Source organism: Podarcis muralis, chromosome 2 (genome assembly GCF_964188315.1).
Source record: "Podarcis muralis chromosome 2, rPodMur119.hap1.1, whole genome shotgun sequence".
NCBI classification, from domain to species: Eukaryota; Metazoa; Chordata; class Lepidosauria; order Squamata; family Lacertidae; genus Podarcis; species Podarcis muralis.
The window spans coordinates 11,189,061-11,205,932 of record NC_135656.1 but is presented as its reverse complement, the minus strand read 5'-3'; the positions used below and the strand labels follow the sequence as shown (position 1 = coordinate 11,205,932).

The 16,872-nt window shown below is 47.3% G+C and overlaps 1 protein-coding gene and 1 long non-coding RNA gene across 8 annotated transcripts in view; one reads left to right on the top strand and one right to left on the bottom strand.

The window, feature by feature from the left end:
• LOC114586183 (uncharacterized) overlaps positions 1-16,872 on the bottom strand; it is a 98,585-nt gene that overhangs the window by 18,957 nt on the left and 62,756 nt on the right. The gene's annotated exons all lie outside the window — the stretch shown is intronic.
• ZNF385A (zinc finger protein 385A) overlaps positions 1-16,872 on the top strand; it is a 199,603-nt gene that overhangs the window by 147,500 nt on the left and 35,231 nt on the right. For all 7 annotated transcript variants that reach the window (XM_028709213.2, XM_028709210.2, XM_028709194.2 and 4 more), the window contains 2 exons: positions 7,562-7,672; positions 11,735-11,900. In XM_028709213.2, the coding sequence (XP_028565046.2) occupies positions 7,562-7,672; positions 11,735-11,900 (277 nt within the window). The remainder of the gene's footprint in view (positions 1-7,561; positions 7,673-11,734; positions 11,901-16,872) is intronic.

The following is a 16,872-nucleotide window of genomic DNA, read 5'->3' as shown; positions in this document are numbered from 1 at the left end:
CACTCAGGGTGATTTCCTTCAGAATGGATAGGTTTGATCTTCTTGCAGTCCATGGGACTCTCAAGAGTCTCCTCCAGCACCAGAATTCAAAAGCATCAATTCTTCGGCGATCAGCTTTCTTTATGGTCCAGCTCTCACTTCCATACATCACTACTGGGAAAACCATAGCGTTGACTATACAGTGGTACCTCGCAAGACGAATGCCTCGCAAGACAAAAAACTCGCAAGACGAAAGGGTTTTTGGTTTTTTGAGTTGCTTCGCAAGACGATTTTCCCTATGGGCTTGCTTCGCAAGATGGAAACGTCTTGCAAGTTTGTTTCCTTTTTCTTAACACCGTTAATACAGTTGCGACTTGACTTCGAGGGGCAACTCATAGCACGCGGTGTGGTAGCCTTTTTTGAGGTTTTTGAAGACTTTGGTATTTTTGAAGCTTTTCCAAAACTTTTCCGAAACCGTGCTTCGCAAGACGAAAAAAATTGCAAGACGAAAAAAATTGCGGAACGAATTAATTTTGTCTTGCGAGGCACCACTGTATGGGCCTTTGTTGGCAAGGTGATGTCTCTGCTTTCTAAGATGCTGTCTAGCTTTGTCATTGCTTTTCTCCCAAGAAGCAGGCATCTTTTAATTTCGTGACGGCTGTCAGGTAGGGCAGAGATGTAGACCAGCAACTTTTGGAGGGCCATGGGTTCATTGAAACTAAATCAGAATGAAGAAGGAGGCAGAAGCAATAGAACCTTTCTTTCTTTTTTAAAAAAGTTATTCTCTCTTTCATTGGTTAGTTTCCTACCCGCCAGCCCCAACCCAACTTTATGTTGAATTTTTGTACATGAAAAAATGTCGAGCCACCAGAAATAAACCCAGTACCTGATTTAATTGTTAGTTAAATGGAGAGTTATTGGCAGGGCTTTTTTCAGCTGGGACTCACTGGAACTTGGTTCCGGCACTTCTCAGGTGGACACCATTGTCATGATAAAAGAAGGGAGGTGTTCGTGGTAAGTTCTGACACCTCTTTTTCTAGAAAAATAGCACCTGGATGGGGTTTAGAGGTCATCTCCAGTCTTACCACAAGTGCCCCTGTTCTTCATTAAGAGTGTGACAACTTCCTCTAGGAAGTAAATGCTCAATAGCAGTTCCTTTTTAGCATATGAATGGGGAGTGTGTTCAAATGAGGATGCCTCCATGAAATCCTGATTTTGGTGCGTCCGGATTGCACGGTGCCAAACCCAGAAGTAGCCCCCAAATGTCGAAAAGGTGTCGTGAAAAGAGGTGGCCTTACGTGTGCTCAGGCAGCACATGTCTGGAGCAGAACCCCCGGGCAACACGAGAATTGCCTGTACTTGGTTCTCCTCAGAAGAGTGTGGCTGGCCATTTCATCACACATCTATGAGTACTCTGTTGTTAAATTTTATTTTATTTCTTGGCAAGATGATACATATGACCAAGCTACTTGAGAAAGAGTGAGCCTGGGTCATTTGTACTGGCCCATTGTACCTCCTGAATAATATCCCTGAGATCTACCTAGTGAAGATGGTGTTAAGCAATGTTGTAGCCTTTCACACAATCCTAATAGAAAGTGAATTGACACAAACATGCTGCAGATTTAAAATTATACATACGTACCATAAAAACAATACAGTGCGTGTATGCATGCAAAGCAGTAATTTTGTACACATAGAACTGGCTGGTGGAACTCTCTGCCACTAAGACTGAAAAGCATTGTGGAACTGGCATCGGAAGAGAGCTAAACAAATTCATGGGAGATGGAAAAAGTCAACAGGGCATGCAATCAGGGATGGACTTTGGTCCTTCGAATTTCAGTGGCACCCGGTGCAAGGCCAAAATTCAGCACCCCCGCCCCCCCCCAGGGCTGCTGGGAGTTGTAGTCCAAAGCACATGAAGGGCACCAGGCTGGCAAAGGGTGAATTGGGGTATCCTTAAGCAAAAATATTTTCAGTCCACCAAAGATTCAGTCGAAGATTTATTTCTGTAATAGACTGGCAAAACCCAGATTTAAAGCACTAAATCGTCATCTTTCCTCCCAAATCCTTTTTGGTCAGTGTGGAATCTTTTTCCACACTGAGATCCCCTATAGAAATAGGAGTGTGTATGTTTGTTTGTTTATATTCCCCAGAGTGGCTGGGGAAACCCAGCCAGATGTGCGGGGTGTAAATAATAAAATCATTATTATTATTGAGATATTTATAAGCAATGAAATGCTAAAATAATTCCACAGCAGCGAACAACAGAGTTCAGCGAGTTCAAACAACTGCTAGGTCTCGATGAATTTCTTTTGCATATAAACATCCTGAACTTGGGTCATGTCAGAGCGGGGCTTGTTGCAATTACTCATTAATAGAATCCTCCTTTTAAATAGTTTCACACAAATAGAAAATGGCTATATCCATCTTGGTGTGTCAACTGCAGAAATGTCTAAAGCTGAACAAACTAATGAAAGCTGTTCCTTTGCAGCTATTCATATATTACTTGGCTTAGGAATGGACCTGGGACTTGCATGCTCTCCCCTTCATTCCACCTCATTTTAGGCAGAAAATGAACTTTTGAAACCCCACAAGGAAAGCAAGATCCATCTCATTGGGTCAGGGAGATCCTGCATTTAACTTTTAAATCATCACAGCATTTCCCCTGTTCATTAGTTACCTTCTGCCCAAGATCAGGCACAGAGGCAGAGAGGGGAAGCTCCAAACCTGAGACCTGCTCCAGAATAGAATAATTTCCCCTGAATCCCTGAAGTCAAGTAATGTCTGAATAGGCCTCTTATTTCCAGCTCTTCATTGCTGTTACCATAGTGCATCCAAACATTTATCCACAAACCATGAGCAAGGATCTATTCTAGATCAGTATTTCTATTGCATTTTCATTTAATTTTAATTTTTGCTACTCGTAGTCCCAGGACAAATCTTTGCACGCTTTCAATACATACATCCTTCCTTTTCCTGGATTAGCACACCTTAGGTTATTGTGCCTTCTCCTCCCTAATAAGAAATGGAATTTGTGCAATTGGGTCATACACAACACACAGCACCCCATAAATTTGATCCAGATTACTAGAAAAACGTGGGGAAGTGGGGAGGGAGACATTTGAGGCAGGAGGGTGAACTATTTTGGTTCTGGATTTGTAATTAGCCAGGTTTAGCTTCTGCTGGAAGAAGTTAGCGGATTCTATTCACAATGAAACCTGACATCAATTTGCCATGGGAAAAACAACAATAATAAATGGTTAATGGAGGAAAGGCACGACAAAAAAAATATTGAAAGGGCGGGGGACGCGAGTTGCATTCAATGAGTGTACGATCCGTGTACCTGTGTGCACAAATAGTTTAGTTATACACTCAAACAGTTTTTCAATGAGTGTGCAGTCTTTGTGCCTCTGCGCACAATAATTGAGTTGCCCAAATCAAGCATACAGTATACTCTTTCACACAAACACTTGTACGTGTGTACAGAGAACGTGTGTTCAGTGTAACATGTGAACAAGGTAAACTAGACCAATCCTGCAAAAGTGTGTAATACCTTAATAAAAGAAAAGCTTTTCTGTTACTAACCTGCACACCACCCCCAATATCTTCCCGAGAACAAGAATGAAATAAGTAAGTCTCAGAAGGAGCTATGAACCGTATATATATATTCTCCTTGGGTAAGCCAGTGGCCATTTTTCCTACATGGGGCTTAAATAGCCTCTGAGCCGCTTCTGCTAACCTAAATGGTCACTCTTCAAGTGGGAGAGAATGTAGGAAAGGGTCATTTGTAATGCAGATGAGGATTTTGCCTAATGTGACGTTTTAAATTTACATTAGCCAACCCAGCTGAAGCAAAGAGCTCTGAAATCTAAGCCTTCTGTCTGAAAATGCCCTGACCGGCTGCCAATTTGGATGGACATCCGCAACTGAGATGATGCCATTTCCCCACTGTGGACCTTGTGGGCAAACACTAGACTCCGCTATCATTTCTTGAGGGTCCCCATATGGCGCTGTGTCCTCGATTCCTGCCTTTCCCCTGAATACTAAATCTCTCTGTGATGAGGCAATTGGCGCTGGAGTTGGCTCCTGCCTTTTCAGCAGCTGCCTGTTGACAATTTATATTGTAATCACAGAAACCGGGGCCAAACAGCCAACCAAGGCTGGGCCCTGCTCCAGCTTTATGCCAAGAATTTATTAATTATGTTCTGCGCTGTCGAGATCCTTATGGAGGCGTGACTGCCCAATGAAGTGTCCCCTTTGCAGCATTTCAAAGCCTAGTCATACTTCCTTGCGATGCAGCCAGCAAGCCAATCAAACCTTTGCCTGTGCTGTCAGTGGCTGGGGTCTCTGCATGGAAGTGTCAGCATGGAGTCCCCCAACGCAACATGCGATGATAAGGGTATAATATATGCAGTCCAAGATGTGTCAGCCGGGGATAGCGAAAGAAGACTGGAGCAAGACCCAGGACAGAGGCGTGAGAAATGGATGGGCCAGAGCAGTAGCCCAGGGAACTCCCAGAATCTTTGGCCCGCTGGCTAATGGACCGAGCCCGGTTTCAAATTCAGTCAACGTCGCTGCCAGGTCCCAAAGGGAGTTAGAATCACAGAATCGTAGCGTTGGAAGCGACCCCAAGAGGCATCTAGTCCAACCCCATGCAATGCAGGACTCTCAGCTGAAGCATCCATGACAGATAGCCATCCAACCTCTGCTTAAAAACAGAGAGAGTCCACAACCTCATGATGGAGATCATTTCACTGTTGAACAGCTCCTACTGTCAGAACATTTTTCCGCATGTTTAGTCGTATGTGCAGAATCACGGGGGCTTGCTGCTGTTTGTGTGACCGGTTGGAGTTTCACAGGCCGGAGGGCAGTAGATAGGTTTTCTGGGGGGACACTGGGTGGCTAAGCAACTGGATTTCTGTGGTGTTCACAGGTGCAGTTCCGTTGAGAATTAACAATGCCCTTCCCTGCCTTCCCTGAACCTCTCCCTCCCCACCCCAAACGAGTGTATCATGTTGATCAAGTGATTATTATTATTATTATTTTTAAGTTGCAAATCTTTCATAATTCCTTTGCAGTGGAGTGGAGGGTAGCATGACTACTTAACATGCATGGAAAACTTAAAGGTAAAGGGACCCCTGACCATTAGGTCCAGTCATGACCGACTCTGGGGTTGCAACGCTCATCTCACTTTATTGGCCAAGGGAGCCGGTCTACAGCTTCCGGGTCATGTGGCCAACATGACTAAGCCGCTTCTGGCAAACCAGAGCAGCGCACGGAAATGCCCTTTACCTTCCCGCAGGAGCAGTACCTATTTATCTACTTGCACTTTTAACGTGCTTTCAAACTGCTAGGCTGGCAGGAGCAGGGACTGAGCAACGGGAGCTCACCCCGTCGTGGGGAATCGAACTGCCGACCTTCTGATCAGCAAGTCCTAGGCTCTGTGGTTTAACCCACAGCGCCACCCGCAATGGAAAACTTACGAGCGTACAAAGCACATCGCATATGTTCAGTGCTTTTTTTTACACCACTTTTTTTTTAGTTCTTAAAAAGTGTGGCACTTACTGTAACAACTTCATGTTGAGTGCCAGCACCTATTTTACAAGAAAAGAAAGCACTGCATATGCTAACCTGGTAATCCTTACAAGAAGAGAAGGAACTGTTACAGAAGCCAGTGTGATGGAGTGGACGGTTTTTTGGGGGGGGGCGGGTATCAGATCTCTGCTTGCTGGCCAGCCCCACCCCCCAAACAAATCACTATCTCTCAGCTGATCTACCTTGCAAGATTGTTTTGAGGATATCATGGGATTGGCCACATCTTTATCACCCTGTACTCGTTGGAGGAAAGGGGGGGGGGATAAAAATGTGATAAATATAACAAATATTATTCTCTCACATCCATGTTGCAGTGGAGAAGGGCGATTTGCCTCCGGCCACCTAGCAAGTCCATAGCTAAGGCAAGATTTGACTCAGGAACTTCCCAGGCTACGGACTCCACCAGCAGCCATCTTTTTAAAGTCACAGGGACCCTAAAACTGTGTGCTGTGTGCAGTTCTGCTTAAGTGCCGGTCACCCTGCAGTACACACATTCCTGTTTAAAGTAACTGTGACAAAGTGCAGTTTAACACCTAGTGTCACCAGTAATAGTACACGCAAACATCACCCATCCATTTGCATGAAGATGAAACTTAAAATGTATCATGCTTTGTTCTCACTTTTCAGTTGGATCTCTGGGTTGCTTTTGTCCAATAATAGCAAATGAGAGAAATCGAGATGTCTTAAGTTACAGGGTGGCGATGATAAAATAAAGGTTAAGAAGTGAAAATTATCAAATACAAGTGGGGAAGGGGGGAGGGTGTTTTCCAGTTGGGGATTCTCAAGGAAAGGGCAATATAATACGGATTTCCACAGCATATGGATGACTGGTATAATATGTAAATCTAGGTCATCGTGGAAATAGGTCATAGGTGTCCCTAGTGAGATTTCCACAACCTGGTGGTGTTCCCCCTCCTCCCCGCTCTTGGTTCTCTCCCCCACAACTATGCCAAACCATTATTTATCTGGGCTTCCGTCCCAGCAGGGGCAGACTTTTGTAATATGGCACCCTGAGCAATGACAAAATCCCCCGCCCCTCAATATTTCTAACTTTGAGTAGGTACTCATATAAATATAGGTTGCTGCTGCTGTTGTTGTTGTGCGCCCCCTCAGCTCAGCACCATTTTCTGGGGGAACTGCCCACAACACCCTAAATCCGGCACTATGAGGTACTTATTTTCACCCTGAGGGCCTCATTTTGTTTTGGGGAGCCTTCGGGGGGGGGGGGGGGGGTTACATGCCTCCAGAGGCAAAAGCTGGCAAGCAACAAATTTCCATTTTTCTTTTGTTCTGCACACCCCCCTCTGTAGCCTCCATCTATGCAAGCGGGGATAGATCCTAGCCAGGCAAAAACACCTGAGGAAAGTTTGATGCAGGCCCAATGAGGGGAGTGTCTGGAGAGTCCTGAGGGCCGGATAGAGGCCTGGGGCCAAATGCATGCCCCCCAGGCCAGAGATTCCTTACTTACCCTTGCCTTATCTCTTTGTTCTTGGAGACTGTCCAGTGCTTGTTCTGTTTCCCCTTCCCTTAGTTCCTGGGGTTATCACATACATAGAACCTCTCTGTGTAAATGGTGCGAATGGGGGTGGGCAGCAATTTGCTCAATTCTCTCAGCTCTGTGGCAGCCCAAGACATTTCATTGCCTAATGCAGAAAATCCAGTTCTCTGCCCGCAGCAGTGATGGGGGAGGGAAAGCTAACCATAGTCAAAAGTAGCCTTTCAGTGTTAATTCTGAAATCTTGGCCACCTCTCCCAGCCCAAGCTAGGGCTATTCCCACCCCACTGGAACTTGTTGATTTACAGACAGCGCATGACCAGCTCACCATTGGGTGTCTGGCTCAGAAGCCTCAAAACTAGCTGCCATAGGGTTACGTGGTTTTACCTTCAGTTAGATTAGTTGGTAAGAAGTTAGCCTTGTAGGCATAGCAGGCTATATTCACTGACCACCATTTCTTCCTCCTCCTTCCTCCTTGTTTTCCTCTGGCAGATGGACCCAGTGCAGAAGGCAGTGATCAACCACACCTTTGGGGTACCCATAGCCAAGGCCAAGCGCCCAATCATCTCTTGCAACGTCTGCCAGATCCGCTTCAATTCTGAGGTGAGTCTTGGAGGGTCTGGCGACCCCAGGTCCCAGCCCTTCTCTTCATAGCTTTTTCATGCTGTGCGGCCCGTGGTGGTGGGTCTCAGAGAGCGGCAGTGGGCTGTTGAGGGGCGGGAGAAGTGCAAATCCCATTGAAGATGCATTGAGAGACATTGCTCAGGTCACATCCCACTCACGCAAGCCAGGGACTCAACGAGGCTCAGGGAAATGGCATGTGGTTTAAGAAATCTGGAATGTGGGGGATCTCTGTAGGGCTGGTTTCAGAGATGATGGTGATGTCATAAGAAGAACCTTGCTGGATCAGGCCAAAGGTCAATTTAGGCCAGCCTACTGATCTCACAATGGCCAACCAGATGTCCCCATGGGAAACCAGCAAGGAGGACCTGAGCACAACAGCACTCTCCCCTCCTGCCATTACCAGCAACTGGTATTCAGAGGCATACTGCCTGTGACAGTGGAGTGGGAACATAGTCATCCTATCGATCGCTTTAGCCTCTATGAAATGGTAAGCCTTATGCGCCGTATCTGAATTGTAAGATGCAAAGGCCAAGTTGGTTATTGCCCAGCCTCTTGTCCCAAGGCAAGATTTTCTACCATAGAATGAAGAAGGCAACAAAGTACATCACTTCATGAACCCGCAGGTTGACGCGTATGAACATAAGGAGTTGCCTCACTCCGATTTCGCCCATCTAATCCAGTGCTGTCCTAACTGGCAGTCAATCTTCAAGGTCTCAATCAAATATCTTTTCCATGCCTATTACTGGTGATGCCTGGGAATGTGTCCAGGCAGTTCTACATGTAGCGCATGGCCCCTCCACAGGTGATGGGAGCAGGTTAGCCAAGATGCTTTCGAAAGGAAAATACAAATAGCTATCCTGTTTGACCTGAGAAGCCATTTAATTCAAGGTCAGGCCATGTAACTTCAAGATTCGAGGAAGGCTGCTGTCTTGGAAGCGAGGGCCGTTGACATCAGTGAGGCCTGCTTCTGAAGAAACCTGCTTAGGTTCACACTGTAAGGATGAAACTACAGTGGTGCCTCGCAAGACGAAAAGAATCCGTTCCGCGATTCTTTTCTTCTAGCGGTTTTTTCGTCTTGCGAAGCAACCCCATTGGTGGCTAAGCAGATTAGCGCTATTAGCGGCTTAGCGGGCTTAGCGGCTAAGCTGTTAAAAGGCTATTAACAGCTTAGCGGCTTTGAAAAAGGGGGGGGAAGCGGGGGGGGGGGAAATGGCGAGACTCGCAAGACGTTTTCGTCTTGCGAAGCAAGCCCATAGGGAACTTCGTCTTGCGAAGCGCCTCCGCGACGGAAAACCCTTTCGTCTTGCGGGTTTTTTGTCTTGCGAGGCATTCGTCTTGAGGGGCACCACTGTAGATACAACCTGCAGTGTGATGTCATTTCCCTTGTGCCAATAGCCAATTATGTGAGACAGGCAGTGTGGAAACGCACAAGGGGATGAAGACTAGGGAGACAGACAGTTGCAGTAACCCTGTTACTTGTAATGTAAGGTTACCAGACGTCTCTGTTTCCCGGGGACAGTCCTTGGATTTACAAATCAGTCCCCTGACAAAATCCTATCATTCCTGCTGAAGTTGAAAAGTGTCCCTGGATTCACTGGGGGGAAAATCTGGTAACCTTATTGTAATGCCTCGTTCCATCCCAGCTGCACAGGATGAGACAAAAAGCTCATGGCATGGTCATTCAGGTTTGGGAGATCAGTGACAAAATAGCCTCTCTCAGGGCTCATTTACACTTCCTGCTTGTCCCATACTTTATAGGCAAGGCTCCGAGGGGTTTTGCCTTTGGTCTGCTCCCCCAAAAAACCCAGTCTTTAGTGCTGAATCGAAACAAACTGCAGTCTGCAGAAAACCTGATTGCCATTTGTTCTGATTTAGCACTTAAGATCGGGTTTCCTGTGGGGATTGGTGGGGCAAATAGAGATGCAGATAAGCCCTCCGTTGTTTATATTTCATGGGGGAAGACTTTTTTTTATTATTACTTCTCACTTTTTCATGGAAGTATGAAAAGCAAAAAGAATGTTAATCTACTATTACACACTTTTTAAAAAAATGTTACCCAGGAAATACGCCGTCTAGGATAGTGTTGCTTGGCTATAAAAACAATGGAAAGAAAGAAATTAGAAAGGATAATGAGAGGAAATAGGTAATTAAAGCGTCTTCAGCACTCCCCCTTCCCCCAAGAAAAGGGGGGGAGAGAGAGCGCAATTAAGAGAGGCTATTCAAGGAGCAATTAAGAGGCTATTTATTGCTAATCCCCCAGCTGCAATCACAAGCAGGCAATAAAACGGACAGGACCTGCAAACATTCATTAAACCTGGAAAGCCTTAAAGGTGCTTTGCTTGTCCGCACGGGACAGGGCTGGTGCTGCAGCATTTGTGTTCACAGAATCGCCCACAAATTGGGTGTGCGGAGCTCATGGGAGGATTTCACAGGAAACAACGTGGCTTAACAACAGCAGACAACCCAAGTAAACAAAGGCTGGCCATTCCAAGGAGAGATGCTCGTATGTGGAAGTCACATATATTTATGCATAGGGCTTCCTGCTGCTCTTGGTCACCCTGGATCAGTCAGGTGTGAGCTTTTAACATGCTCAGGAATGGTTATGGCAGTGGTAGGCAACATGGCAGCCTTCAGATGTAGCTGGCTTGCAGTTCCCATCGGCCCCAGCCTGTGTGGCCAACAGTTAAAATAAAAATTTGGATGGTGAGGAGCAAGTGGATGGAGAAAGGTTTTTCTTCCTCTTTCATAGAACTCAGGGACATTCAGTGAAGCTGAAGGTTTAGGATAGGACAAAAGAAGTACAGTGGTACCTCGGGTTAAGTACTTAATTCGTTCCGGAGGTCCGTTCTTAACCTGAAACTGTTCTTAACCTGAAGCACCACTTTAGCTAATGGGGCCTCCTGCTGCTGCTGTGCCGCCGGAGCACGATTTCTGTTCTCATCCTGAAGCAAAGTTCTTAACCTGATGTACTATTTCTGGGTTAGCGGAGTCTGTAACCTGAAGCGTATGTAACCCGAGGTACCACTGTACTTCTTTCCCTCTGGATTTTGCTCCCACAAAAAGAAGTGATGGCTTCAAATGAGGATTAGACACCTTCATGGAGGAATAAGGTTATCAATGGCTACCTCCACTGTCAGAGGCAATATGCTTCTGCATGCGACTTGCTTGAAACCACAGGAGAGGAAAGAGCTCTTGGGTTCTGCTTACAGGCTTCTCACAACCATCTGGTTGGCCCGATGATGTTCTTACAGTTGAGGATGAGGAGAGATGTAGTGCAGCATCTGAAGGCACGAGCTTGGCTACCTCTGGGCTCCAGACTTACAGCACGATGTGATCTGGCTTCAGTTTTAGCTGAACAGTATTCCTAAGGGACGGGGGTGGTACTGTGGGTTAAACCACAGAGCCTAGGACTTGCCGATCAGAAGGTCGGCGGTTCGAATCCCTGCAACGGGGTGAGCTCCTGTTACTCTGTCCCTGCTCATGCCAACCTAGCAGTTCAAAAGCATGTCAAATGCAAGTAGATAAATAGGTCTGGCGGGAAGGTAAACGGCGTTTCCGTGCGCAGCTCTGGTTCGCCAAAAGTGGCTTAGTCATGCTGGCCACATGACCCGGATGCAGTGGCGTAGCGTGGGGGGTGCAGGAGGGGCCGGCCGCACCGGGCGCAACATCTGGGGGTTAGGGTTAGGGGCGCAAATCCACGGGTTAGGGGGCGCAAATCCATGGGTTAGGGGGCGCAAATTACTTGCCTTGCCCCGGGTCCTGACAACCCACGCTACGCCACTGCCCGGATGTTGTACACCAGCTCCCTCAGCCAGTAAAGCGAGATGAGCGCCGCAACCCCAGTCGGTCACGACTGGACCTAATGGTCAGGGGTCCCTTTACCTTTATTCCTAGGAGGACAGGTTTGTGGCAGGGGTGAGGGGCTGTGGCTTCACGCTGAGCGGTACTGACAGCTGGCTCGGTTGCAGAGGCAGCACCAGAAGTATGCAGGCATAGGCCTGTGGTTTGCCGGATTGCTTACGTGCTTTCTCCTTTCCACAGAGCCAAGCCGAAGCACACTACAAGGGGAACCGCCATGCCCGGCGAGTAAAGGGAATTGAGGCCGCCAGGACGCGGCAGAAGGAATCAGGAGCCCGTGAGGGTGACAAACCGGGACCTGTGGGCAGTCCGTCCTCCAGCACCGGGGAGAGTGACTCTGACCGCACAGGTACTGAGTTTCCCATTCTGGTCTTGCCCTAGAGCCTGAGGAATGTGTGTTTGTGCAGTGTTCGAAGTGCTGTGTATTCCCAGAAGAAGGTGACTGGGCTTTGTGAGCTCCCTGTGGCTCAGTTTGCACCAGAGCTTAGCTCCAGAACTTGTCACTCCAAATCTAGGACCCGTTTCCATACAAGAACTCTGCCCTGAAACACCAGGAAATAAAACTGAAGAGGCGTGGCCCTGATCATTCACAGAGAGCATTTCCCTCACCACTAAATACAGCCCAGTCACATGTATTCTCTTGGCTGTTTTTTTTTTTAATCAACAACAACAAATGAATAGCTCAGTGGTCAGATAGCTCAGCTGGTTAGACCAGGCTTCCTCAACCTCGGCCCTCCAGATGTTTTGTGACTACAATTCCCATCATCCCTGACCACTGGTCCTGCTAGCTAGGGATCATGGGAGTTGTAGGCCAAAAACATCTGGAGGGCCGAGGTTGAGGAAGCCTGCATTAGAGCATGGTGCCGATTACACCAAGGTTGCAGGTTCGAGCCCCGTATGGGACAACTGCATATTCTGGCATTGCATGGGGTTGGACTAGAATGATGATCTAGGATTCTATGAATTCTATTGGGGGGGGGGGGGGACTTGCCCTTCATTCCCAGTAGGAGAGTGTGTTGCTCTCCCCACATGCCCTGCAGGATTTTGCAGCCTTTTCCTTCCCGCAGTGCAGCCAGGCAGGTGTGGCGAATATTGACAATGCTGGCTAAGGAAGAAATACAGGGCCCTGGGCATTGCCTGTATCCCGCCTCAATTACAGGGTTCAATAAGACATTAGCCGTATTCTGCATCAATTATAGGGTCAAGGGCGAAACCTTTGCTCAGAAGGTGGGGGGGGGGGAGGAAGGCCTGGCTCTCGCATCCTGCCTTTGACATCTTGCCTGTCCTCTCTGTGCTGGGAACTTGAGCTCACTTGTCAGCACTGGTGACGGAGGAGCAAGCGGGTAATTAAATCGCATCTAATTAAACATTGATCACGGCTCTGATGGCTGGTGGAAATGGAGCTGGGGCTGTAGCCAAGTGACTCGCCTGGGGAACTCTGCCTCCCAGCTGTGGAGAAGGGTGCCAAGTAACTACTAAACCCATTCCCCCAGCCCCACGGCACTCCCCACACACAACCTCAGATGAGATGGGTTGACGCCCTCCTCCCTGCTGTGCTGCTGCCAAGTACAATAGCTAATCTGAGAACTTTTGTGTGCTTTAAGGAAGGAGGAAGAACAAAGAGCAGGGGGCTAGTAGATGCCTTGGGGACTCTGGTAAACTGGGAGGGAGCACAGGTAAAAAACAGAAGCCACCTTGCCAGTAGCAGGAAGGCTAAAGACAAGTGCAGGGGTTGTCATCCCAGCAAGAGGCTTTTGTTTTTATGGCAGGATTTAACCCAGGGCTGAAATGAGAGCTTTCTCTGCCGTGTGACTACACTTTATCCCAGGGATGGGGAACCAATACTCCCCATATGTTGTTGGACTCCCAAGTCCCACCAGCCCCAGGCAGCTTGGGCCAGTGGGCAAGGATGACAGGAGCTGGGAGTCCAGCAACATCAAGAGTTGCCAAAGGTTCCCCCCTTCTGATCCTTTGAGAAAACACCAAATGCCCTGCAGTACCTTAAAAAGTAGGGACGCGGGTGGCACTGTGGGTTAAACCACAGAGCCTAGGGCTTGCCAATCAGAAGGTCGGCAGTTCGAATCCACGCGACCGGGTGAGCTCCCATTGCTCGGTCCCTGCTTCTGCCAACCTAGCAGTTCAAAAGCACGTCAAAGTGCAAGTAGATAAATAGGTACCACTCCGGCGGGACGGTAAACGGCGTTTCCGTGCACTGCTCTGGTTCGCCAGAAGCGGCTTAGTCATGCTGGCCACATGACCCGGAAGCTGTACGCTGGCTCCCTCGGCCAATAAAGCGAGATGAGCGCCGCAACCCCTGAGTCGTCCGCGACTGGACCTAATGGTCAGGGGTCCCTTTACCTTTACCTTTTACCTTAAAAGCCAGGAGCTTAACAGGCAAGAAGAAACTGTGAAGATGTTCTTCTGGGTGTGTGTTGTGGGTGCTGTATAAATAAAATTCATAGACTCAGCGCCTCTCTGCTAGGTATCTGTAAACACATGCATGCCTGCATCTGGGAGTGTGCAGAGTCTATATTTTGCAAGGTGATTTTAAAAGGCAACGAAGGAACACGTTCTGCAAACAGGCACAATGCATGACTCAACCAAGCGAAATTAACATTCATTTAGAAATTGACAAGCCCATAAATGTAGACAGGCCCCAGACATAACCAACCCTCTCAGGCTGATGTTCAATCTGCATTACATGTGAGGGTAATTACTGTTTGCAACCACTTAACCAGCCATGTCGCCATTCAAACCCAAAGAAATGATGTCTATATAATGAAATGGTGTCAGATAAGGACATGGTCTGAGGGCACAAGAGGCAAATGCCTTGCTAATGCTAAGCAAGCGCAGGCCTCCTCATTGGTGCCTGGATGGGAGACCATCTGGAAGCTCCCCGTAGGCAACTTTTGAGTTCTGCGATAGAAGAAAGGTGGAAAATAAATGTACACATTAAATAAAATAAAGCGTCCTATCTGTCACTGGACTCCAGTTCAGCAGGCTGGCACTCTGTTGATCTTGAGCAGAGAAGGAAGCAGTATGTGAAAATTGCCAAGCTGGTTTCTTTTAAAGAAAATGTATTTCAGACTTTAGGTCACATCCACACCATACATTTAAAGCTTGATTAACAGTCATTGAGAATCCCGGGAACTGTAGTTTGTTTAGGGTGCTGGGAATTAGTCGCTCCAACAGGGTAAAGAACAGCTTCTATCCGTGGGCTGTTAGGCTGCTGAATGAAAAGATAACAACTGGGCAACTGACTTTCGGGTTTGATGTGTGTGTGTCAGTAAACAAGGGGAATTAAGACTAAGAGAGCTGAGTGGGGGGTGCTTGTGTAATCTCACTGTATACAAGTTGTACAAGTGACAAAAGTAAAGGATACAGATAGGTAGCCGTGTTGGTCTGCCATAGTCAAAACAAAAAAATTCCTTCCAGTAGCACCTTAAAGACCAACTAAGTTAGTTCTTGGTATGAGCTTTCGTGTGCATGCACACTTCTTCAGATACGCACACGAAAGCTCATACCAAGAACTAACTTAGTTGGTCTTTAAGGTGCTACTGGAAGGAATTTTTTGGTTTTAAAGTAAAGGATGTGAGGGCGATCTGGCTGCGACATCTGTCACCCCATTGATCGCCAGGGTTGATTTGGCTGATCTGGCTGGCTAGGCGGGTGTCCCCTTCCTCCCTCACCGCTCCATGTGCGTCCCTCCCAAAGCTGCGCGCTCGGTGGAAGAGGACGACCATCCCAGATAGAAGGAGTGTACCGTTCTTCGGTCAAGGGTATACGATAGCTGCGCTCCCCTGCTAGAACCTCCAGACAATAAAGTATTTCAATTCTAGCTCACCCTTAAGAAACCAAAGTTCCCAGGATTCTTGGGGGCGAGCCAGGCCTGCTAAAGTGGTTTAAGAGTGCTTTAAACATGTGGTATGAATGTGACCTCATATTCTGCCTTTTAGCCTAGAAACAGGTGAAGGATTAGCCCAGGATAAGTTCTGTATGGCAGGAGCTAGGCCTAGAATATGTTGAGCCATGCCTTTGAGCATGCACAGAAAAAGCACCTCTGATTGCCATGCAATTGATGGCAGCCGGCTAGCCCCCAGATTTTGCCGTGTGAAGTGAAGGACAAGTGCAATTGGCAATCGGATCTTCCTTCACCACTGGTGACGTAACAGCACCCTTCACGGCCCCTGATGGAAACAGGCTAGCTTAGGGGGCTCAGGGCAAGTTGCTGTCCCTTCCCCAGCCCTGGGTATTCTGTTGCCTGAAGCAGCCGCCTAATGATAGGGCTGGCGCTGCCAGAATATTTTGGACAAAATGGCATAGGTTGCCAGATTAGAGGATTAAAGCCCCTTTTAGAAATTTAGTCACTATATGGTTTGATTTGCATGCATTACCTCACGTTGCTCCACATTCTTCTCTCCCCTCATCCGCCTTCCCCAATGGCTCAGACCAAAAAATGATGAAAACACACAAAACAAAAACTAGGGGAAAACAAGAGTATTAGCACCACATGAAACAACCAACTGGAATCAGCTGGGGGCCAGAAATGCATGTGTAAACAAGATTGTTGTTGTTGTTTTGCCGAACTCCTGAACACCACCCGCGGGTGAGCTCAGCAAGCTCCCTTGGGAAGCAGATTCCTCAAAGAATTTATTGTCTCTGGATGCTTCAAAAATACATAAATCTCAATACTTTTAAATTCTTTAAAAATATTTTTTAAAAGCAAACATTGGGGAAAAAACTTTTTTAAATGATTGATTTTTGACATTGTGTGCAATTCTAGTTCACCTCTGCTGCAGGTGGCTTTATACAGCATACAGCCCTAGATTATATGGGAAGGGCTCCTAGCTGAGTTTTACATGTAGAAGGTCCTAGGCTGTATCCTTGGCATCCTCAGCTAAAGCGGATCAGGCCATAGGTGATGGGAAAGACCTCTCTCTGCCCAACACCCTGGGAAGCTGCTGCCAGTCAGAATAAGAGAAAATATGCTCTGTTTCCTAATCTCAGTTGTTTGTGGTGACATTGCGGCTCCGCAACTGGCGTAGGAAATCCATTTTGCCCATGGGTTTCTTCCAGCTCTGCAATTCTGTAAGTCCATGAAGCTAGGTGGACAAATAGCTTGCTCTGATATAAAGCAGGTTCCTTTGTTTCTGATGCTAAGATTAAAATAAGTACCTTTTCATCCCAGGTCCCGATACCAATTCTTGGGGACTTCCGTTCTCTCCATTCAGACAACTGTCCATTTAGTCCTACTCTTAACCAATTCCTGATCCCCAAGAGGACTTCAGAGCCCATCAAATCCACTCTTTAAAACTGACTTA